A 25,409-nucleotide genomic window follows, 5' to 3' on the forward strand; every position below is an offset into this window, starting at 1 on the left:
GATGAAGGGGTGAATGTATAGGATAAGGGAGATGGAGAGTTAATATACAAATCATACAGTGTTCAATGACCGCTTGGTTCATCGGCATTAATAGGCGGTTCTTTACTCATTGCCATTTATAAATGGCATAGGGTAAATAACCATCCCTCACCTTACAGTTGTTAGACGCAAGTACTAATGTAGTTAAGGTGTCTGCTACAAAGTTTCTGGCTTTTTGTGTTACTTTTTGCACAGTAAATAAAGTGCTCATTAAGAAAGTTATTTTTCTGAACACAGAAAACATGCACTTGAAATCTGCAGACTGCTATAATTATGTAAATGTTACTGGATGGCCAACTTTACATCTCCCAGATGTGTTCTCTACATAACACACTGCATACTTTGCAGAACTCTCAAAACCGTCTTGGGTTATAAACACAAAGTTCAACATTAAGGTCCCCATTTATTATGCCAATTACAGAGCAGACCAATGTCATGACTAAACAGTCCCAGGTTCCTGAAGTCATTTTACTTTTATAACAAATGTTGTTCCTTCTTTCCATAAGAATCACCGCATCTTAACTACATTCTCTCTATTTTAAGGCTTTTACAAGCTTTTAAACTGTTGATATATTTACCACAACTGACTGATAACGGCTGACTGACGACTGCAACATAGTTTTCTTTTTTTTTTTAAAGATTTATCATTCTGTGTATACAGCCAATATATTTTTAAAATCTAAACTCCAAGGAAAATGAAAAGCTACCCTTGCATTGGTGCACTGGGGAATAGCAAAAAGACATCCTACTTTGTCAGATTTTGTCAAAAAGAAGGCTGGTGTCAAAAGTACGTTTAAAATTTGACAACTTCTCTCCACCTGCTCCAAAATGCAGTGATCAGTCTGTGGAGAACCTTCAGTGATAGATTGTTACAACCACGATGCACCACTGAGTGACACGGGAAGTAATTTTTTCCAGTGGCCATCAAATTATATTATTTCTTTCTGTGAGTGCTGGACACAAGGGTCCTAATTTGGATTTATGATCTAGATTTGTTGTTGTTTACGATATGTTAGCATTAGGTTAATTTATGTGCAATAATTTTTAGTGTAATATTTAGGGGAAGTGGTGCAATATTTGCATTTTTGTAGTTCGATTCTTCTGCCGTTTGTTCAACCAATGGAATTTATTTAATGCAGTGTTTTAATACGATGGTATGGCATCAGTATCAAATAGTACCAGTATTAAACATTTGAAGACCAGGCCTATTCTGACACTTCTCTCCTACATGTAAAAATCAGTATTTTTTTTTTTTACTAGAAAATTACTTAGAACCCCCTAAACATTTTTTAAGCAGAGGTCCTAGAGAATAAAATTGTGGGATTTTCAATTTGTTTTCTATCACATGGTATTTGTGCATCAGTTTTTCAAATGCAATTTCTTTGGAGAAAATACACTTTAATGAATTTTAATGCATAAAACACAATGTAATACCCAACTGTTTGGTAAAATATAAAAAGATAATGTTACGCCGAGTAAGTAGATACCTAACATGTTACGCTATAAAAATTGAGCATGCTCGTGGAATGGCGCCAAACTATGGTACTTAACAAATCTCCATAAGTGATGCTTTAAAAACCTTTACAGGTTACCAGTTTAAAGTTACACAGGAGGTCTCGTGCTAGAATTATTGTTCCTGCTCTGACGTTCGTGGCGATACTTCACATGTGTGCTTAAATTGCCATTTACTTATGTGTGCGGGACCGAAGCATGCATGCACCTTTGCACACAAAGGGGCACTTTAAGTTATTTTATTTATTTGTTACACTGTGTATTTTTCACTTTTATGGTCATCACAAGGGATGAACAACATCCCTTGTGATAGCATGGGCAGTGACAGGTACTATTTGTGAAGAGATCTGGGGTCTATTAGACTCCAGAACTCTCTTCTTCCCCTAAAAGTCTCTGTTCACACCAAGATCGGTTTAATAAGATACTTTCCCAAGTGACGGCTTGTTTACATCCAGTGAAACATACTTGTCGCTTCCCGTTTCTAACACCATAGAGATGATCTGGTCCCTGTTCATGTATGATAAGCTGGCGGAAATGCTAGCTTCAGTCCTGGGCTCCCCTGGTGGGATGGGAGAGCCCGGAGAGGTGCTGGAGGACACTGGGAGGAAAGCCAATTAGCTGCTAGGATTGCTTTTACAAAAAAGGGAATTAAGCAGCTGAACAAACATTGCCAGGATGATGCATGTGGCCTCAGGCATCAACCCGGCATAACCACTTTGAAGGATAAGTTCACTTAAAAAAAATAAATAAATAAATGCACATCTTTTTGCAGTCAGATACACACTGACAGGGAGAGACAAAAAAAACTACCACAGCCCTCAACAGTGCCATGGTAGTTAATTAATAACTACAAGCAGACGACCGCAAAGGGTGACAGTACTTGTAGTCTTCCATTCACTGAACTCTGTGAATGAATGACATGGTGGCTGGGTGAGTGCAGAAGATCCCTTGGTAGCTGTCACTAGATGAAGTAGAGTGGGCAGGGGACGGGAGTGGGAACATGTTACATGTTTCTCCCTAAAAACAGGAGGAACATGTAACATTTTCCAAAGGTTAACTTATCCTTTAAGCTTGAGACACACAAGTATGTTAGCCAATCTTAAAGTGGTTAAATACAGTACTGTATTTAATTTAGATTTTAATTTTTTTTATTTTCAATTCATGGCTATTGCATATACAGTGAGGAACAGAAGTATTTGAACACCCTGCGATTTTGAAAGTTCTCCCACTTAGAAATCATGGAGGGGTCTGAAATTCACATTGTAGGTGCATTCCCACTCTGAGAGACAGAATTAAAAAAAAATTCAGGAAATCACACTGTATGATTTTCAAAGAATTTATTTGTCTTGCACTGCTGAACATAAGTATTTGAACACCTGAGAAAATCAGTGTTAATATTTGGTACAGAAGCCTTTGTTTGCAATTACAGAGGTGAAAGGTTTCCTGTAGTTCTTGACCAGGTTTGCACACACTGCAACAGGGATTTTGGCCCACTCCTCCACACAGATCTCCTCTAGATCTGTCAGGTTTCGGGGCTGTCGCTGAGCAACACGGAGTTTCAGCTCCCTCCAAAGATGTTGTATTGGATTTAGGTCTGGAGACTGGCTAGGCCACTCCAGAACCTTGATATGCTTCTTACGGAGCCACTCTTTGGTTATCCTGGCTGTGTTCTTCTTAGAACACACATCAGTTTTTATTGTTGTCTGTGCCCGTTAGGTAGATTCACTCTCTCAGTTTAGCATTATTGTAGTAGTAAATAGTCAAAAGTAAAAGAAAATTGCTAATTTTGTGCTGTCCCCAGAAAAACAATGGTGAGGTCTTCAGTGGGGAAACCAGGTTGGGTGACCTTGGAGGCCCTAAGGGATTCAATTAATTTGCAGATTTCCCCTCACTTCCTGTTTTGGCTATGGGACAGGAAGTGATAGGTATGCTCCCCACTGGGACATGGATGGGAAATAAAGACAGGAGTTATAAACGTCCCTTACTCTATCCAAAATGAAAAAGTAGAATTATAGGCAAAACTTTCTTTTTTTTCTTTTTAGGTGCTTCACAGTTCATCATAGCAACTCTTATATTTTGAGGAAAAAATGTATAGTGAAAAAAAGCAATGGTAAATGAAAAGCATTTTTTTTTATTATCAATTGATCCAACAAATAATATGATGTGGCACAAATGCTTTGTTTCATACAAGGCACGTGCTTTTCAAATTAAAGGACAATTTCCAGTCTTGTTACATGCATTTATGATCTCAAGAAAAAATAATGTTCCTTATATCATATGCAAGTTAACACTGAGGTGAACAGAGAAATACCCAAGACTATAGAAATTTTAGTCACATCTACGTGTCAAATTTGAGCAAATAATCTTGACAGCAGACAAGAAAAAAGTCCCTCCCATAGAAAGCACACACAGATGCAGAGATGGACAATTCATCATAGTGCAAATAGAACAGAGGACACCAGCAAATCAAACCCAGAGTACCATATGTTCCCATTACCAGGAAAATGTTATCCCGCATAAACTGATAAAAGTCATGCCAACTGACAGTTGTTCCTTCTGCCTCTCTTTTTAATTTACAGAGATTGCATTACATTACCTCGGATTACAATTTCATGCTTCAGTGTAACAGAAATACCATGATGTGCAAAAAGTCCTATTGGCTAGGAGTTAATATCTGAGTTTTCTACAAATTGGAATGCAAGAGAAGATTACAAACAAGAGAATTCTCCACGTTTTAGATATAAAATAATATGTATTCACTGAAGGACAAACAGACATGTATTACTAGTTTTGTTATGTATCAATATGGTTTCTCCAGCTAAAGTGGAAATCCAAGTTTGATAGTTTGAATGGAGTAGGAAGTTGAGCTAAACAGCAATAGACTGCTGGTGCTTAATTCCTATACGCAGCTCATGCATTATTTGGCATTTCCACTATCCCAGTGCATGGCCTTCTGTCGCAGTAACCAGTAAAGTGGTGGACCCAAACTTAAAGAGTATTTCCACTTTTGCAGCAAAATTAAGAAAAACACCTATTTTATATGTCACATGTTCTTATTCACGTAGTAAAACGTAAAGAAACAATAATAAAAAACTTGCTTCTTACCTTTTGATAGTGTGAAAATTCCTACTTTGCATTTCCCTTCTATATAAGGTTAGGGACAGGGTTGGGGAAGTGTGTTTACCATAAATGATCCTGTCTGTTCTGTGCAGTTGTAAACTACTGTAGGTGTGCACACTGTCTGCCCTAACTTCTTTAACTTCTTTCTAGACAGGATCATTTTTTTAGAATCACTTGCAGAGTTCATGGGTCTACACCTGCTCCAAAGAAACAACTAGAATTACCGGGAGATTCTTTTTTTTTTTCTAATGCAGGGAAATTAAGGTAAAAAAAGTTTTGCCTTTAGATAATGCTATGTCTTCTATTTTTTATATACCTAAATTTGACTCTTAATTATAACTGCATGCATAGTTTTACACAAGGCAAATTCATGTCTACTCTGAAAAGTGGTCACATATATTTTGACAGGTAGGAGCTCTCATGTTATAGCAATGGAGTAACTGAGCACAAATTAGTTACTTAGACGATCATAAGCACAATGCTTATTTATAACAGACCAAGGGATTGATTTACTAAATCTGGAGAGTACAAACTCTGATGCAACTCTGCATATAAACCAATCAGCTTCCAGTTTTTATTGTCAATGCTTAAATGAACAAGTTGAGTTTAGAAGCTGATTGGCTACCATGCACAGCTGCACCAGATATTGCACTCTCCAGCTTTAGTAAATCAACCCTCAAGAGTCTTTGATTTCTTAATCTCTGTCCAGGAAAATCTGATAGCTAAACATAGCAGTGTATTTTTTACCAAGATTTAGGTCTACAGTTTATAAAAGCATAAAAACAGAGAAAAGGGTTATGGGGTGGATAAGATATACATTTCATGTTTACTTTCTTGGTGCTTTTTGGATTCTGACAAACAGAGATCAACCATAAGTGGAAACATACAAAAAATACAGGTCTACCAGCAACCAGCTTCTGCTGTTCTTTCATCTCACATGCAAACTGCAAAATATGTAATGTGCATACTGCAAACATACGGCAGGTTGACAAAGGAAACTACAATATTTGGAAATGGAAGTGGCCAGAGCCTTGTATTGTAAAATGAACAAACCAACCCAAGCTGGTCTATCCCAGCACCTGTATATAAACCCTTAAACATATATAGCATTTTTAACCAAGTACAAAGTAAATATCACTGAATAAAACTTGGGTCTGTGTATGTCCAATAATTACTTATGTTGTGTACCAATAAACTTTCCTCTCCCCATCAAAAGCATATCCAAGCATCGTTTTGTTTTTTTCCATGTAACCTTGTTCCTGCAGGCATTACCAGGCTTGTAAAATTCTTGCAGCCGACAGGTGCTTGGTTCCTATAAACTTGCCCCCCCCCCCCCTCCCTTATCCATCCAATCATCAAAATACAAGTGAAAATTCCAGGTTTTGACCATACCTTGAAAAGACTGTTTCGCTCGGTCAACCAGTTCTTCTATAGAATAACTTGCAAGCTCTCCTCTTGCATGCTTTGTTTTGCAGTAGGTACATGCATTTAGGCACCTAAAAAATACAATAATAGCACGTGTGTTTGATACATTTCAGATATTTTTAGTAAAACATAAAAACTTGCTAACAATATACAATTGGTTGCAAGGGTTGTAGTAAACTTGTGGTTTCCTAACTATTTGTTTTATATATAAATAAAGCATAGGGCATTCCCTTAGCATCTGCTGAAATATTTTAAAATCATTGTAAAATATAAGGATCAGCATAGCTACGATTAGATTTTCATGATTTTTTGCAGCCCCTCTAAGCTCTTAGATTTGACCATCTCTCCAAAGTTATCTAATCAGGTTAGACTCCTGCTGAGGCCTACCACTATGCAGACTATCCCCCCTTCATTCAATCATAAAACCTGCTGTCAAATTCATCCATCTATCAAATCAGTGTCCGCCAAGCCTCTGTCAATCCTTCCAATATCTTCCAGTCATTCAATACATAAAATTTTAAATACTAACGACAACATACAAAGACAACGACAACATACAAAGACATCCACAACTCTGTTCCAAGATAAATTAAAAGCCTCATTAAATACCATACAAACTGTCCTATTTGCTTCTCCTAGAGCCTCCTGCTCTTTAACACCCTAGTCAACTGCTTCAATGCTCATCTCCAGGACTTCTCCAAAGCCTGTCCCTTCCTCTGCAACTCCCTACCCTAATCCTCCTGGCTATCGCCTACTCTGCCCGCCTTCGAGTGACCCTTAAAAAGCCTGTAGGAAAGCCTAACTTGCCCCTAACAACTGGAATTTTACTTTCTTCATAAACGCCTCCAGCACAGTTATTACTCTCTTTTATCAGTTGCCTATCCATTTAGATTGTAAGATTTCACAAGCCGGACTCTCCTAACCTTCTTTAAATTTGTAAAACCCCACACAAACGGTTTGTGCTATGTACTGAAAACCTTGTATAATAATAATGGGAAAAACTGCAATTACAAATTAAAAAAACATGTAAAAATAAGGTTTTTAAAACAATAAACAAATTCCCATGAATTCTTGTGTTACAAGGGTTAGGTTAAGCATATACTGATAATAATAAATTCTTCACTAGGCTATAGAGTGATGTGAACTCAAGTCAGTTACAGAACAGGTAAATGATTTTTGTAAATGCTAACAAACCTAAAGACATATATTGTGTTCCTGTTGCTTTTACAGCATATATTTTTTTTAATTGTATACATTTATTTTCAAACATTCATTTAAATCAGAGTGTGCCTGTGGCGCTAATTTTGAAGAGGAAGCCCAGTACTGGATGCTCTCTTTTTGACAGTCTAGGGCTAACAAAATTTTCAGTAAGTGGAGGGCTCAAAGAGTGGGCAAAGCCCCTTCTCTGATTCATTCAGTTGTATAGGTAACCAGGGCTACTACTATTGTGGTCTATTGATAGCAAATGCTAGTGGCAGCAGAGCAGGTAAATGGAAAGTAAAATATAGTGTTAATGAGAACATATTTTGAGTTACTTCAGCCTTTATCTTAATTTTTATATTCTCACAGCTGTTTTTCCTTTGTGTAATATTTTACTAAATAAAACTAGGCACTAGAAGAAGCTCTCAGTAACTCTATGCTATCACTCTGCTTCTGGATTAAAATGGTTGAGAAACGTTATCCACCACATTGGTACTGCATGGTTTTCAATGAGGCAGCCAGCTCACAGACGATCTTTAGTAGAAGTAAAACTAATGTGTAGCACTGCAAATTTAGAATTAAAGCATGTGTATATGATGAGTAAATATAGCTGCCCCTGTATGTATAGTTACAAATAATACAAAGAACTTTGAATACAAAAACAGTTTATGGTAAATCAGTTAAGCAACATTTAGCTGATATTTCACATGTATGTCTGGAAAAAAAAGGAAATTGAAGTTTTCAGGGTGCACCCCCTACTCCTAAGGTCCAAGAAGTACTAATACACAAAGAATGCCCCCCCCCCCCCCCACACACACACACAAAGCAATGGGCAGAACAGTGGCCAGATGGTTAGCACTTCCGTCTAGCAGCACTAGGGTTGTCGGTTTGAATCTCAACCACAACACTACCTGCCTGGAGTTTGCATGTTCTTTCTGTGATAGTGTGGGTTCCTCTGGGTACTCTGGTTTCTCCCAAACTCCAAAGGCCTGCTGGTAGGTTGATTGGCTCCTGTCTAAATTGGCCCTAGTATGTATGAATCTGAGTTAGGGACCTTAGATTGTGAGCTCCTTGAGGGCAGGGATTGATGTGAATGTACAATATATATGTGTACAGTGCCATGAAAAAGTATTCATACCCCTTGACATTTTCGACATTTTGTCTTGCTACAACCAATAACGTAAAAGTTTTTTATTTGCATTTTCTGTGATAGACCAACACGAAGTGATAGGAAAATGATAAAAATGTTTTTCAAAATTTTTTTCAAATAAATATCTGAAAATTGTGGCGTGCATTTTCATTCAGCCTCCTTTACTCTGATACCCCTAACTAAAATCTAGTGGAACCAATTGTCTTCAGAAGTCACTTAATTAGTAAATATAGTTCACCTGTGTGTAATCTAATCTCCTTATAAATACAGCTGCTCTGTTAAGCACTCAGAGGTTTGTTAGAGAACATTAATGAACAAACAGCATCATGAAGGCCAAGGAACACACCAGACAGGTCACGGATAAAGTTGTGGAGACGTTTAAAGTAGGGTTAGGTTATAAAAAAATATCTAAGCTATGAACATCTCACGGAGCACCATTCAATCCATCATCTGAAAATGGAAAGAGTATGGCAAAACTGCAAACCTACCAAGACATGGCCATCCACCTAAACTGACTGGCCGGGCAAGGAGAGTATTAATCAGAGAAGCAGCCAAGAGGCCCATGGTAACTCTGGAGGAGCTGCAGAGATCCACAGCCCAGGTGGGGGAATCTGCCCACAGGACAACTATTAGTCGTGCACTCCACATATCTGGCCTTTATGGAAGAGTGGCAAGAAGAAAGCTATTGTTGAAAGAAAGCCATAAGAAGTCTTGTTTGCAGTTTGCGAGAAGCCATTTGGGGGACACAGCAAATATGTGGAAGAAGGAGCTCTGGTCAGATGAGACCAAAATTGATAATTTTGGCCTAAAAGCAAAATGCTATGCCTGGCAGAAAACTAGCACTACACATCACCTTGAACACACCATCCCTATCGTGAAACATGGTGGTGGCAGCATCATGTTGTGGGGATGCTTTTATTCAGCATTTACAGGGAAGCTGGTCAGAGTTGAGGGGAAGATGGATGGAGCCAAATACAGGGCAATCTTAGAAGAAAACTTGTTAGAGTCTGCAAAAGACTTGAGACTGGGGCGGAGGTTCACCTTCCAGCAGGACAACGACCCTAAACATACAGCCAGAGCTACAATGGAATGGTTTAGATCAAAGCACATTCATGTGATAGAATGGCCCAAAGTCCAGACCTAAATCCAATTGAGAATCTGTAGCAAGACTTGAAAATTGCTGTTCGCAAATGCTCCCCGTCAAGTCTGACAGAGCTTGAGCTATTTTGCAAAGAAGAATGGGTTAAAATGTCACCCTCTAGATGTGCAAATCTGATACCCAAAAAGACTTGCAGCTGATAACTGCAGGAATACAAATGCACACCACACTTTTCAGATATTTGTAAAAAAAACTTTAAAACCATTTATCATTTTCCTTCCGCTTCACAATTATGTGCCACTTTGTGTCGGTCTATCACTTAAACTCCCAATAAAATAAATTTACGTTTTTGGTTGTAACATGACAAAATGTGGAAAATTTCAAGGGGTATGAATATTTTCTCAAGCTACTGTAAAGTGCTGTGTAAATTGATGGTGCACAATAAGAAAATGTAATAAATAACCAAACTGGCATTGTTGGTGAGATAAATAAAGGAGTGGGCTATTGAATAGGAAGTGGAATGGGGGAACAGTCACAGAGGTGAAAGTGGTCATAAAATTGTTGGATAGTGATTCAGAAAGTGATGTTCTAATATTTTTGATGATTTGTCTTTGAAAAATAATTTTTGGAAGTTCTGTCTTGTTCTGCCAAAATCCTTTCTTGGGATATGTCACAATTCTGGAGGTACAAATTTCAGGAGCTGTATGATCCTGTAATATTGGTGTTGTTGCAAAGCCTGGTTACTTTTTTTCTGTCTCTGGAATCAGAATGTGATTGCCTTAAATTTTATGTTATGCCTAAACTTGGAATGCTGTCCAAAAGCCAGCAGTGCAGGTTGGAATATTTTCATTATGATGGGTTGCAGATCTTTGGTTATCTTTCTTATTCTTTCTAGTACTGGATTGTATGTAGTTAGTACACAGTTATTTGCTTTTGTGTCTTTGTATTGTACGTGATTCTCTTTGCTTTTTCAAGGCAGTGTTTATGCTTGTACTGATGATTTTGATCTCATAACCTCTCTTATGAAAGGATTCTTCAAGTTTTCTGAGATATTTATTTCTGTCTTCTGGGTCAGAGCATATACGGTGGTATTTAGTGCTTTAGCTGTGTATAATGGCTCATTTGGCTTGTTGGAGTGGAAGATGGAACTGTGAAGATAGTTGCAGCGGTCGGCAGGTTTCTTATATATTGAGGTGTGCAGTTTGTCATCCTTAATGGATTCTGAAGTGTCTAGGAATTATACATGTGTGCTTGAATAGTCCATTTTTAGTTTGATTGATGGGTGAATCGTATTAAGCAATGAGTGACTTTTTTTCTCCTTCACTTTCTCTCTATATGATTAAAATATCAACACTATGTATATCTTTTGCTGTATGCTGCCAAGTAACTTTTACTCTAGGTGTGCCTTAAATAAGTTAGCATGTTAGTTTGTCCTTTTACTTCCCATAGCAGTATCCATACATTAAAGATAAATGCCCTTATTGAAAGTAAAATAGTTGTGTGTTAAACTGGGTATACACATTTTTTTTCCCCCATTCAGCCAGCAGGCTAATCAAAGAAAAACAAATGGATTCCCGAAAGCACACAAGCAAGGTGGACAGAGGAATCCTCCCCACTGTTCTATTTCATTTTGACAGAGGGGACTCCTCCACTGTCAGAATACACTGATCAGCACTGCATGGCTGCAGCGGCTGATCAAACAAAAGTTTTCCAGCAGTCCAGTCCAACAGGGGTCAATCTATCAAATAAATTCTGTTGAACAAACAGGACCACACACAGATCGAAATTCAAATTTGTGTGCATCCAGCTTTAGAATAAAATCAATGAGCTGTACAATTCACACACCGAATTTGGTGAGAATGATAATCTGTGACATATGGCAATCCCATCCTCATGAGGGATGTTGTGTTATACAGATTCTACATCTTCATTCTCTCTCTAAGTGTATTTGGAATGGGTTGCTGTGCCTACAGGCACACGAAAGTGTCCACCTAGGCTAAGAGTGTGGTACGTTTTTTGTATGTAAACCCTAAGGCCTTATTCACACTGGCACTGTCATACCCGTGTTTATATTAATTTAGAAAACTATTTTTCATGCATGCAATGCCTTGTTCAATACTGCATTTACCTGGGTTTAGCTGCAGTCTGTTCAGCTGCATTTAGAGAAAATAAAATTCAATGCATTCAAATCCAATTTAAAACACCAAACACCTACAAATGGTTCTAAACCTGCTTTAAAAGTGACCTGGGATGCATAACAATTGTTTACATCTCCTAGATAACTGCTGGAGTACCAGTGTCTGTGAGGTGTAGCAATGAAATTGTCTTATATGCTCCTGTGTGGCTTGCTAAATAAATCAAACTATTTTGTTACATCTGTTTAATAGGTACAAAAGAAAAAAAAAAACACAACTGTTGACTTTGCCAGAAATCCTGTAAGCCGATAGCTTCCTTCGCCCTCTGTGCATAAGGATGGATTATAGCGATAGGGCTTACACCACATGCCTATGAAGGTAGAAACATACTATTTTTCTGTCACATCAACAGTTATTTTTCTGTACTTGCAGCATGTTTGATAAATAGCCTTTACCTTCTCGGAGTCAAATCCTTTTCCATTTGTGTCTCACATTTCCCCTTTTGGATTCTCATAATTTAAATTAAAAAAAAAAAAAAAAAAGCATTGTATTTGGAAAACTATGCAGGTTGCTTTGAGCAACACTTGACCAAAATGTCAGTGCAAATATAAACAGCTTATCAAGGCAAATATTACTAATTATATAATCTATCTGCATTTAAAAGTCCTGTCTATGCTTTTGCACCTTACTCTTGTCCAACATAGTGCTAAAACGTCATCATTTCTGCTGTGTACCCAGTGTATGTTTCTATTTACTTAACTAAATAAATGATGATTATAAAAACAACTAGCCATCGAAAAGTCATAGCAGATCGAATAGTCACAACTTTAAACAGGTCTGTGTTCTTAAACTATATTCTTTTATCAATCATAAGCACTCGGTAATATGGTGAGTTGACACACACGACTTCGTTATATGTCACATGTTCTATAACCTAAATGGAATAAAACACCTCTAAATAATTACAATTCATACAAGCAAAAATATGCAACTTAAAGTGCGTTCAGTATTACTGAACCTATGGAAAGAAAAATACAAAATCAAAGCACATAATCTAGCACAGGCTCCCTGAGCTGTAAGACTTTAAAAATGACAGGATGGAGCAATTCATGCTAGCGTATGGTGCCTTTTCTTACTTTACTGCGTGGCTAAAGTTGCCTTGGGCCAAATTTTTACCTTCAAAGGGACATTAAAAGACTTGAACAGGAGGACTTTGATAATCTGAGTCATATTCCTTGCAAACAGGTTTTCACATCTGAAAGAGATCCCAGTTGGAGTGCTACAATGTCTGAGACAAAGGTTAAACTGTTACTGGAAGTCAACTGTTCTCATCTAATACAGAAAGGTGGGAAGACTGGCCAGACAGTATAGGAGCTGCAGTGATGGTGCAAGTCAGTTTTAATAGATCTCATGAGACAAGTTGAGAAAACAGACATCCCCAAATGCTGTGTCAGCAGTCAGATAAAGGTCTCATTACTGAAAGTATAGAGATAAAAGGCAAGCTCTATATTTCTTTCTTGTCAGTTTGTACACTTCAAGAACTGACATTTGATGAAAATGTGTCTTTAAGAACAGTTGTCCTAACACCACAAGATCTGGCATAATTCTGCCAGAGAACCTCTCCCCATTTGAGACACCTGAGAAACAATGCTGAAAGATTCATGAAGTGAAATGGGATTAGCATGAGCTAGTAATGTACAGTTTTGACTGTAAAATCATGAATTCACCACCGGTAAATCTGCCTCAAGCGTGATTACATAGATCAAAAGCAAGCAAAAACAGGGTGTTGGTATAATCCCAGCTCTTGCAAAGGTTTAACAAGACATATGCTACACTCAACAGATGCAGATATGCAGAATATCACAAGAAGCAGATGATGGGGTCATGCTGTAAACACTTTACACTCCATGTACATCTCTAGACTGCCTATCTATCTGAGGGGCGTTCAAGTCAAACCAGTACTTTTACGTTTATATAATAAAAAAACAAATTTCAAGGATTGGAAACTGCATTTATTTTTCGACATCCTCCCCCCCCCGCTACATTTACACACTTATCCCAGAGTTTAACCAACGCCTGGAAAGCTTCGGCATAGAAAGATTTGTAAGTATGCCTGAACCATTCTAGGACAGCCGACTTCACTTTGTCATCATTGTGTTCACTGTTCCCACAGAAAGATTTGTCTCTTGTGCAATTTCACAACAGGTTAAGTGTCGATTGTCCAGGATCAGATGTGACACGCTGAATGTTCACAGGAATGACTGCTGTGGGCTGGGAACTACCATGCCTGGAGTTGTCACTGATGGACGTATGGCCATCTTTGAAATGTTTACACCATTCAATGTCCTACTGAGGCTGGGCATCTCATCATCATACTGTGCTTGAAGACTTCTGTAGATATAGCGGTTTCTGGACTGGCCCGTGACATGTGCGCCTGCTATCAGTCATAGAACATGCTTGCCACTTACTGTGTGTAGTACCGCCATGCTAGCATCCCTTTTCAAACATGTAATATTAAAAGTCCCGGTTTGACTTGAACACCCCTCGTATATATAGGGGTTGGACAAAATTATGGAAACACCAGGTAAAAGAACTAAATTGTTACCAAATAAGGTGTTGGACTGCCTTTGGAATCCAAAACATCATGAATTCTCCTGGGAATTGACAAATATAAGTGTTGGATGGTGGATAATGGAATCTGATATCACTCTTTATGCAAAAATTGTTCCAGGTCTCGCAGAGATGCCAAAGGCGTAACAACTAGCCCAAATCTTGTTTGCCAAAATGGAGCATAGTAGCTTTATGATATTGAGGTCCGGTGATTGTGGCACCTAGGGAAGCTGTGAGACTTTGCATGCTCATCAAACCACAATTTGATAACACCAGTTGTGTGAATCAGAGCATTACTGTCTTGGAAAATTGCACTGTTTTCGGGAAACAATGTCTGCAGCTAAAACATGTACATAGTCGCTGGCAGTGACTCTAACTTTCAAGGTGATGATGGGGCCTGCAGAATACAGAGATATGGTTTCTCAAACCATGAATTCGCAGCCACCATGCTTTACTGTTGGCACAAGGCAGTCCCGGTCGTAAGCTTGGGATGGTTTTTGCCATACATAAACATGTCTGATGGTTGAGAACAGTGTGAAGCTTGATTCATCGAACCATATTAGTCTTCCATTGATCGATAGTCCACAATTTACGGGCGTTGCACCACTCTCTCCTCTTCTTAGCATTAATATCACTCACTACTGGTTTGGCAAATGCAGCTCGTCCATGAATGTTTTGCTTATGGAGTTCCCTCCGCACAGTTTTTGTAGACACGGGTTTTGAAAGACTCAGACTGAGCTCTGCAGTCACTTTTGCAGCAGTTGTTTTCTTATTCCGGGTCACAATCCTACACAATGTCGTTTTGTCTCTTTCGGTCACTTGACCATTTTGACGGCTCTTATGCTTATCAGATGACATTTTCCCTGGAACTGTATAGGTCATCATAACCTTTGGGTAGCCATCATAACCTTTAGGTAGCCAGACCTAAACCTTGTAGCTCTCCCCCACTTTGTGTCTGCTTGTCCCAGGTATAGAACCCTGACTATACTTTTCAGAACCGCTAGCGGCATTTGGAACAATTGTTTTTGCAAAAAACGCATCTACACATTATACATGTGAGTGGAATATATCTTATTACAAATAAATGCTTTTTATAAGGATAAAACACTATGTTCTGGTTATTTTTCTTGGCATATAAACTGATGGAGGAGGTCAATTAGAGGACTGAAGGGGATCCAGAAGACCTGTTGGATACTAATCCCATCTTTACACAATCCCATAAAGGGACCCAAGCTCTATATGACCTTACTTAATGGTTGGGTCATACATATATATATATATATATATATATATACAGTCATGGCCGAAATTGTTGGCACCCTTGATATTTTTCCTGAAAATCAAGTATTTCACACAAAAAAGGTATTGCATTAACACATGTTTTGCTATACACATGTTTATTCCCTTTGTATGTATTGGAACAAATATAAAACAGAGGCAGAAAAGCAAATATGACATAATGTCACACAAAACCCCAAAAATGGGCTGGACAAAAGTATTGGCACCCTTAACTTAATATTTGGTTGCACACCCTTTGGAAAACATAACTGAAATCAGTCGCTTCCTATAACCATCAATAAGCTTCTGACACCTCTCACCCGGAATTTTGGACCACTCTTCCTTTGCAAACAGCTCCAGGTCTCTCTTATTGGAAGGACACCTTTTCCCAACAGCAATTTTAAGATCTCTCCACAGGTGTTCAATGGGATTTAGATCTGGGCTCATTGCTGGCCACTTCAGAACTCTCCAGCGCTTCTTTGCCATCCATTTCTGAGTGCTTTTTGACGTATGTTTGGGGTCATTGTCCTGCTGGAAGACCCAGGATCTTGGACGCAAACCCAGCTTTCTGACACTGGGCCCTACAGTGCGACCCAAAATCCTTTGGTAATCCTCAGATTTCATGATGCCTTGCACACAGTCAAGGCACCCAGTGCCAGAGGCAGCAAAACAACCCCAAAACATCATTGAACCTCCACCATATTTTACCGTAGGTACTGTGTTTTGTTCTTTGTAGGCCTCATTCCGTTTTCGGTAAACAGTAGAATGATGTGCTTTACCGAAAAGCTCTATCTTGGTCTCATCTGTCCACAAGACGTTTTCCCAGAAGGCTTTTGGCTTACTCAAGTACATTTTGGCAAACTGTAGTCTTGCTTTTTTATGTCTCTGTGTCAGCAGTGGGGTCCTCCTGGGTCTCCTGCCATAGCGTTTCATTTCATTTAAATGTCGACGGATAGTTCGCGCTGACACTGATGCTCCCTGAGCCTGCAGGACAGCTTGAATGTCTTTGGAACATGTTTGGGGCTGCTTATCCACCATCCGGACTATTCTGCGTTGCAATCTTTCATCAATTTTCCTCATCCGTCCACGACCAGGGAGATTAGCTACAGTGCCATGGGTTGCAAACTTCTTGATAATGTTGCGCACTGTGGACAAAGGCAAATCTAGTTCTCTGGAGATGGACTTGTAACCTTGAGATTGTTGATATTTTGCCACAATTTTGGTTCTCAGGTCCTCAGACAGTTCTCGTCTCCTCTTTCTGTTGTCCATGCTTAGTGTGGCACAGACAGACACACAATGCAAAGGTTAAGTGAACGTCTCTCCTTTTTATCTGCTTTCAGGTGTGATTTCTATATTGCCCACACCTGTTACTTGCCCCAGGTGAGTTTACAGGAGCATCACATGCTTGTAACATTCTTATTTATCCGCAGTTGTGAAAGGGTGCCAATACTTTTGTCCAGCCCATTTTTGGAGGTTTGTGTGACATTATGTCGAATTTGCTTTCTTTCCTCCCTTTTTTTGTTTTGTCCCAATACACACAAAGGGAATAAACATGTGTATAGCAAAACATGTGTTAATGCAATACGTTTCGTGAGAAATACATGATTTCCTGGAGAAATATCAAGGGTGCCAACAATTTCGGCCATGACTGTATATATATATAATATGTAGTGAGAGAACAACTGATGGAGGCGTACAAGTGTTGGTTTGGTATCAAACACCGAAGGTGAATTGAGGAATATTTGATTCGTTATATCACATTGATTGCAAAGAATCAAGGATGTGACATGGACACTTGGAATTTTTTATGTGGGAAGACTTTCTGTATATTTGTATTTTTCATATATAGTTATAGTGGAGCGCAGCACAGTTTTGATATTTTGTAACTTTTGATAATGTACCTCGCGACACCACAAATAAATGGGCAACTTCAGTCACAGAGGCACCAGCCAAGCAGGCACCAACAATTCGCACTCTTTAAAGCTCAGTAAGCTCTGACATGACTCCGTATTACTACCAGCGCAAGCAGTGAATGATGAAAGTGAGGCTTCGCACCCATTAGCTAAGTACCTCATCACACAGCGGAAGCAAAAGAACGTTACATCACTTCTATCTTCAATGTGAAACACTGTCAGTTTCACACTCGCAAATCATGTTGTGTTTCCCTATTTTTGTGCAGACATGTCTGGAATAGAGTAGTGAGTGGTTACAGTGGACTTCACCCATCAATCATCCATAGCACTTCCAGTCATCTGCTTCCTCACCACTGCCTCTTAACAACTGAAAAACATTGAATCTTCACCTCGGTGAGGATGATGTAGGCTGTGTTCAGCACAGGGGATTTCACACATACGTTGAAAGCAATCCATGGACAGGCAGACACCCGCAGCTTTCTGCGCATGTACAAGATTCTCACCAACACATGCACATACACCCCCAAAGCTCTGCCAGTCTAAAGGACCTGTCAGAAACCCACCAGTTTCTGCACATGCGTGATAGTTTTCACGCATGTGTAGGCATGTCGCAGGTCTCTGCCAGGTCTAAGGGATGCGTGGTGAGTATGTACATGTGCAAATCATAGTCAAGGATGATGGGACTGGAGAAGAGCAGTGAGAATTGTTGTGGCAGCCAGGAAAAAAAACACTGGACTCCGTTGACTAGTAAGTATGATTTTTTAAATAATATTCTGAAACCGGGATAATTATCAGGACACTGAAACTGAATTCCATTAGGCAGAGTGAAATTCCTCTATTAAACTTGACACTTTTTTTTCCCTCAATGCCTCATTACAAAGATTTACTTTCCTGTCCTGTAACACACCAGAAAGTGGAACTAAATCTATAAAAAGTGAGGTGGAATCTCCTCTTAGTGCTCATTAAAACAAGTTTCCCCACTGAAGGATTCTTCCACCATGTTACACAACTGGGATAAGGTTTTGCTGGTGTTTACATTAAGATTTTTCCAAATGTAGTGCTCTCTTCTAAGGTCCACTGGCATCTATTTTGATTAGGACATGGTGCAGTTCAAAAGAGCTTTGTCATAAAGAGCAGAATAAAGCAAAATAATATTATACAGACGAACAGGACAAGGTAGCTAAAATCATAATAAACCACCACTCACACCTGTTCACCCCCTATGGTCTAGAGCAATTTTTACATTACAATAATTTGATGATTTACCTCTTAACCTAGAATAGTTACCCTCTCTACATTGAATGTTCCAAAATAGAGTATAACATTTTTTTTGTTTGTTTAAAAAGTGGTGTACCAGTTTTTTTTCAGGCTTCTATTTTGTCCTGTGCATGTGTTCCTTATCCTCTACTGGAGGTACCTCACAGCTAATAGTGTAGAGCGAGCAGTGCCATTTATTTCTGGTCACATTCACTGCTCTATGTGTACTACATTACCCATAGAGTTAAATGTGTCTACATGAAGATGTGAAGTCTATCTCGGGGGCAAGCAGGAAAGGCTGGCTACTTTCATACACACAAGAAGGGGCATGGAGAAAAAAAAATAGCCACCCTCGAACAGGAGTCCTGAGAATAGCAAAAAAAAATTGCATTTGAGAGAACAAAGGGAGGTAGAAGGTACATTCTACAGTCTGAACTCCAAGCATCTAAGTACACACATGAAATATATACAAGGCAGCAGTTTACCTGCCAAAGGATGTGTGCCTCTGTCCATCCAGTCCAGAGAAATACACAGACTGGATAGTAAAAGAAGCAGCTGTCAAGAACAGAGAGCTGACAGATGCCCATACCAGAATGTTCCTTGTCACCACATCAGTATATAGCATAAGTGATTTTTATACATGAAGAATAGGGCTTGGTCCCACCCACTATACAGAGCTTTGCTTGGTACTGCATAATATGCACCCCTAGTGGCCAACATGCGGACTGTGGGCTATTGGGCACCAGTCAGAAAGAGAGCAGCAGAAGCGTGCTGGGCACTGGAACGCTCTCTGTGTTCCAGCACCCAGAACTGAAAGAGAAACTGTACTGTGGTTGAAGTTATCTCTGCTCACAGCACAGTCAAAGTACTGGAGAGGTGAGAGAGAGCAATGTCAGAACGTGAGAGGAGTAAGTGATTACCAGTGGGGCAGGGGTTAACACCTTCACTGTCTATCACACCCACTAATATGGGAGGGTTAACTTTCACTGCCATGATCACCAATGCCAGGGAAGGGGGGGGGGGGGGTAAAGAATATGTAAACACAACATTTCATATTTCTGATATGTTCCTGCTGTACCATGTATTTCTATAAAAAAAAAACAGTATAATATTCTCTTAACATTGCTTCCTTTTTGTGATAAGGTGTTCCTGCCAGTCCCTCTGCTTTCCTATTAAAAACTGACCATACTACCATGCAAGCACACCGTGGTCAGTTCTCTAGCTGTGCTGGGAACTTAGCCTGCTGTCCTCCAATGATCAGCCCCCACCTTCCCCTGCACAGCCATTCACTGAGAACATCAGCATGCTGCAGTTTCTCCACCGCCATCTCTCTGAGCTACTTATGTAGCCGAGAACAGAGGGTATGTGATCACTTATAAAAAAAGAGAGAAACATGTATTTTTAATGTATATACATATCTTTTTTTTTACCTTTTGTTTCTATTTTAAATTGGTTGTTTTACAAGGCGAGGGTTTACATATACTTTAACACTGTCATGATCACCAATGATGTTTACCAAACATTCACAGAAGGTGAATCTTCCTGGTGCAAGTGTTTTCAATGTAGTAAAGAACAAAAGAAAAGAGCGCACCAACCTTGCGCATTACCTCAGTAAACAGTTCATGTATTTATTAATAAATTATACTCACAAGAGTAGCAGTAAAAAAAGGCATATAATATCCATAGCCAACAAAGGGTTAAAAGTCACGTGCGAGTTCCATCCGGAAGGGAGATAAACTCTTGGTCAAGCTAACGCGTTTCAAAGGGTGATCCCTTTTTCCTCAGAGCTGGATTATAGATAGAAATATTTAATCTGGATTCAGTTCCTATTCATAGGAGGCATTCAGCCACTATGTGTCAGTGTTTGCCAGTTTTGCAGCAAAACTAATCTTCCTCTGATCTGAGCCCGAGCGTAGAAGGTGGTGGATGTGTGGCAAGTGTTTTCAATGACAGGGATTCACAATAATGTATTCAGCACCAGTGAATGTTAGGTGAGATTCACAATGCCTGTTTCATAAATATACCCCATTGTAATAATAGTTACTCATTTTGTTTCCCTTTTGTATGTACCTCTGGACATTAATGGCTAAATCCAGTAAAAAAAAATGGTACAGGAAGAGGGCACAGAGGATGTTGAGAAGAGTCAGAAGGTTTCTTATATTTCAAGTGGTATTAAACTCAAAACCAAATTTGTAATATATTTCAGCTTACCAGTCATTAGATGTGGTGGCTATTGATCAACTTCAGTACAACCAGCCTGTTGATTTTTTCGTTCGATCACTACTTGTGGCTACAGCCACCAGCAGTTATCATTTATTCTGATGGCTGGGAAACCTCCCACTGTCAGAATACAATAGTGCAGCGAGAGCGATTATCCCATCAACACTGACTGTATTGATTGGAGAATCGAGAATTTTCTTTCCTTCAACCAAGAGAATTGTACATTGTATGGTCTGCTCAAAGCTGAGGAAAGATAAGGTGGGAAGTTATTTAAAGGTATCTGAGACAGTTCTATTCAATCAAGTGCTTTGCCCGTAACCAATTGCTTGCTTCCAATTTTTTTTTACAAAAGCTGACTGACTGAACTTCAGCTGAGACAGTTTGTCTCAGACACTTTTTATTAATTCCGCCTAAAGTATTCAAAACGTATTTTACAGTGTCATATAAAAAAGCTAAGCGTAAGAAGTTTCTTTCAAATCCATGACTACATAAAGCCCACCTTCTAGAGCATGCATACCTTTCGTCCTTTTCCCTTGGTTGGTCTAGGGACATCCTGGGGTCTTATTCCTCTTCTCCCTGTAGTGGGTGGTCTTATATGATGCAGAGAACAGTGCTCATATAGTGACATCAGTGCTGTCCTATGCAGACTTTACCTTTAAGGCAGCAGTCTCCAAACTGCAGCCTAGGGGCAGGATGCAGTCCTTTGATTGCCTTTATCTGGCCCTTGGGGCACTATTCCCTCCATTAATATGCGGCACCATTCCTTCCACTAACACCAACATTGGGACATAATTCCTCCCACTGACAAACTACAGAACACTATAACTTCCACTAACACTAAAGATGGTGCACTTTTCCTCCCACTGGTACCATCAATGGGGTACTATTCCTGCCACTAACAACAATGGGACATAATTCCATCCACTGAAATAAACTACAGAACACTATTACTCCCGCTAACACTAAAGATGGGGCACTTCTCCTCCCAATGATACCATCAATCGTGCACTATTCCTGCCACTGACACCAATGTTGGAGCCCCAGCCCTTACACTGACATAAATGTCGGGGAGTATAGAGGATTCACTCAAGTGGTAACTCCATGGTAGGAAGGCAGTATAATGGAAATCGCACGGCAAATTGCAAGAAATCATTGAAAATCTTCACAAGTAGTAATAAAGTCTTCAAAAATCGCACCTGAAGACACGTTGAAATTGCACACAAATCACGTGATTTTAAATCGCAGCGGTGTGACCAGTGACTTATAAATATAGCTCTGAGAGCGCTTTATATGCACTGTTTTATGTATGTCCTGAGGATGTGAGTGTGTTTTCTGAAGTGTCAGTTTGTCAAAAAGAATTTACAGTTAATTTTAATGCACTTCTGCAAGCAGTGGGTAAATACCCAAAACTAGAGACATGCAATATCACATCTGCTCATGTTACTTGATTATATAAATACCAATTTTATTTGATTATATAGATACAAATTTTTAGAAAAAGTACAAGTACACTAAACTTCACAAATTTCTCTGCTTTGACATTTTTTTTTAGAATTCTAAAAACTCAGATAAGTGCTATCAAAAGAGAAGAGAAAAAAAAAACATCTTTTAATTTTAAACAATGTCAGGAACATATCATGCTTGGAAATATTGCCACATGATGACATTGCTTTAAAGCACAAGCAGCACCAACATAATTGGCACTGATGCCTTTTTTGCACACTGTATATGTTTGTACTCATAAGTACAAGTTATTGTAACATTCTGCTTTCTCCATAAATCTTGAGCTGTCTGGAAAAAAGAAACAGGTCAAAGGAAAGACAAAGTGTACACTTATGTGATCTTTAATTAGAACACTAGGATTGAAGAAATGCTGTAAGGACATTTTGTGTTAAAACTTTGTAAACAAAAAGTTCAGTTCATAAAAAAAATGCATTTACTTGTCCATGAAAAGATGCAATTATTGAATCAAATAAAATATTCCCAGGATTTGCTGGATAAGCATCTTCGAAAGGCTAAAAAAGATCAGTATAAAAAAAAAATCAAGAGTATCACGTATCCTAAAGACAGGACGTGGAATATAAGTATAAACTTTGAGTTAAACAACTTCAATTAAATAAAAAAAAAAAAAGACTTGAGACAGTAACATTTATGACTGTTCTACTTTGTGAGTATAGAGGACTCACTCAAGTGGTAACACAATGGTAGTAAGGCAGTATGCAACGTTATCTCTAAGTACTTATCACATTTTTCATACAAAAGAAAAAAGCTTAGCATCAGCATAAAATAAAATAAAAATGTATGCTTACTTTAGCATGCGGTATATATAGTGTGCTAGTCATTCAAAAGGCATTATATTGCTAAATGGTGCAATTACGAAGATACAGAGGAACCACTGCTGGATGGAGAGCTGTTTTTATTTGCACTGGCAGAGTTGGGTTTCATCTTAGCTGGGAACTGTAGAAATGGTTTTTGGACAGGTGTCTATTTTGGATTTTCTTTAATGTTCTGCTGCATGTGAGGTGGGAAAGTGAGGGCTCAACTCTAAGGCCCCTTTCGCATGGGGTGGATTCTATTCCAATCAGCAGGGGATATGCTCACAGATCCCCTGCTGATTGGAGCAGAGCAGGCAGATGACAGGTCCACGGCTTCTCAGTTTCTACAGAGTGGACACGGACAGAGCCTGCTCTGCTCTATGGGTGGTCATGAGTAAATGGACACCATTGTCAGTTTACACACTACTACCCTCCAATCATATCTGCCTAAAAAAGAAAAGGACAGATCCCCTTCCATTTTTTAAGTGACCCAGAGTTATTGGAATTGGACCCAGAGTTAGGCAGGTGTAAATGGACAAGTGTCTGCATACACCTGCTTCTCCATAGCTATGTAGGGAGATTTTGATCAGCCTTCATACCAAAGTAAATGCTATACTATACTGAATGTCAGATTATCTTAAAGTGGTTGTAAAGGCTCATGCTTTTTTTTACCTTCATGCATTCTATGCATGAAGGTTAAAAACCTTCTGTGTGCAGCAGCTCCCCCAGCCCTCTCAATATTTATCTGAGCCCCACTGAGATCCAGCAATGTGCATAACAGCAAAGCCGCTGCTCCGTGTGTGAATGGACACACGGAGCAGCGGGTGCCCCCATAGCAAGCTGCTTGCTATGGGGGCACCTAATGGAAAGGAGGAGCTAGAAGAGCTTGCGGGAGACCTGAGAAGAGAAGGATGCAGGCTGCTATGTGCAAAAGCACTGCACACAGCAGGTAAGTATAGACATGTTTGTTATTTTACACTGGTGCTCATTTGTTTCTTAAAAGAAGTTACCTTGGAATCATAAACAGCCTTTATGCCCCCCAGATCATGTTCTCCTGCCTTTATATGTGACTGCTTTAAAGGCTGGCTCACGCCTGAATTACTGTGTGACTTTAAAATGGGTTAAAATTGCACTGGATTACACCAAAAACACACTGCACCAGATTGCATGGTACTGTGCTATCCAATGCAGGCAAATGTACTGCCTTTGTGATCTGTGTTACGGTGCCAATAGAATTACACTGAAACCAACAGCAGATCCCACACCCAGTACATTTTGAACACGGTGCATGGAATGAGGTTTTCCCGCACTTCGCTCCAGTGTGAACAAATCCTTACGCATGTTCAGAGTTTTAAATCAGATCCTGAAAGCACACAATTCTATTTTCTCTAAACGCAGCCAAAAGGACGGCACCTAAACACAGGTAAATGCTCAGTGTGACACAGCAATCTTTCTACATAAAGCAGCAGAATGCGGACAAGGGATCATAACTAAGTTATGTGTCTTCTGCTGATTCTGCTGTTTTTAGTTTTAACTAAACTTTGGCTTTAAAGACAACTTAATTACCAATAGCATGCTGAAGATAGTATTCCTAGTAATGTACTGTATATGAACAACATTTTATGCAACACATGAACAAAAGTTAGGAAAAGAAACAAATAAAACTAACAAAACTGCACACAAAAAGAAGCAACTACATTAAAGTTCACTAGCCAGCCACTGTAGTTTCAAAGCTATCAATTTTCATTTGGTAACAAAAATGTCCCACGCTCATGGAAAAGATGGCAAAAACCAAACAATGCTTACGCAAGTATCTTAATTATGTTCTTATAAAAAAAATCATGTTGGTTGTTACAAAACATTTTTTAAACTGGTTTGTGGCAAGAGGATAAAATAATAGAGCCTCCAACAATTTTTTTTACATCAACCCCAAAACAAAAATAAAATAAAAATAACATAAATCAGTGAAGTGGTTTATATTTATTTACAGATGTGAACCAACTCAATCACTAATTGAAAAGAGCATACGCAAGTACATTTTTTTATTATTATAATTTCCCAGAACTGAAATGGTAGGCCCAAAATAGCACTGTCATTACTACCTTGTTAGTGATCAATTGCCAATAATACAAAGTA

The 25,409-nt window shown here is 39.0% G+C and overlaps 1 protein-coding gene across 3 annotated transcripts in view; it reads right to left on the reverse strand.

Annotated features, from left to right (window-relative positions):
- CDKAL1 (CDKAL1 threonylcarbamoyladenosine tRNA methylthiotransferase) overlaps positions 1-25,409 on the reverse strand; it is a 951,890-nt gene that overhangs the window by 596,032 nt on the left and 330,449 nt on the right. For all 3 annotated transcript variants that reach the window (XM_089682258.1, XM_089682259.1, XM_089682260.1), the window contains exon 9: positions 6,064-6,167. In XM_089682258.1, the coding sequence (XP_089538384.1) occupies positions 6,064-6,167 (104 nt within the window). The remainder of the gene's footprint in view (positions 1-6,063; positions 6,168-25,409) is intronic.

The sequence above is a fragment of the Staurois parvus genome, unplaced genomic scaffold (assembly GCF_062004578.1).
Source record: "Staurois parvus isolate SC_StPar_1 unplaced genomic scaffold, SC_StPar_1.0 ptg000287l, whole genome shotgun sequence".
NCBI lineage: Eukaryota > Metazoa > Chordata > Amphibia > Anura > Ranidae > Staurois > Staurois parvus.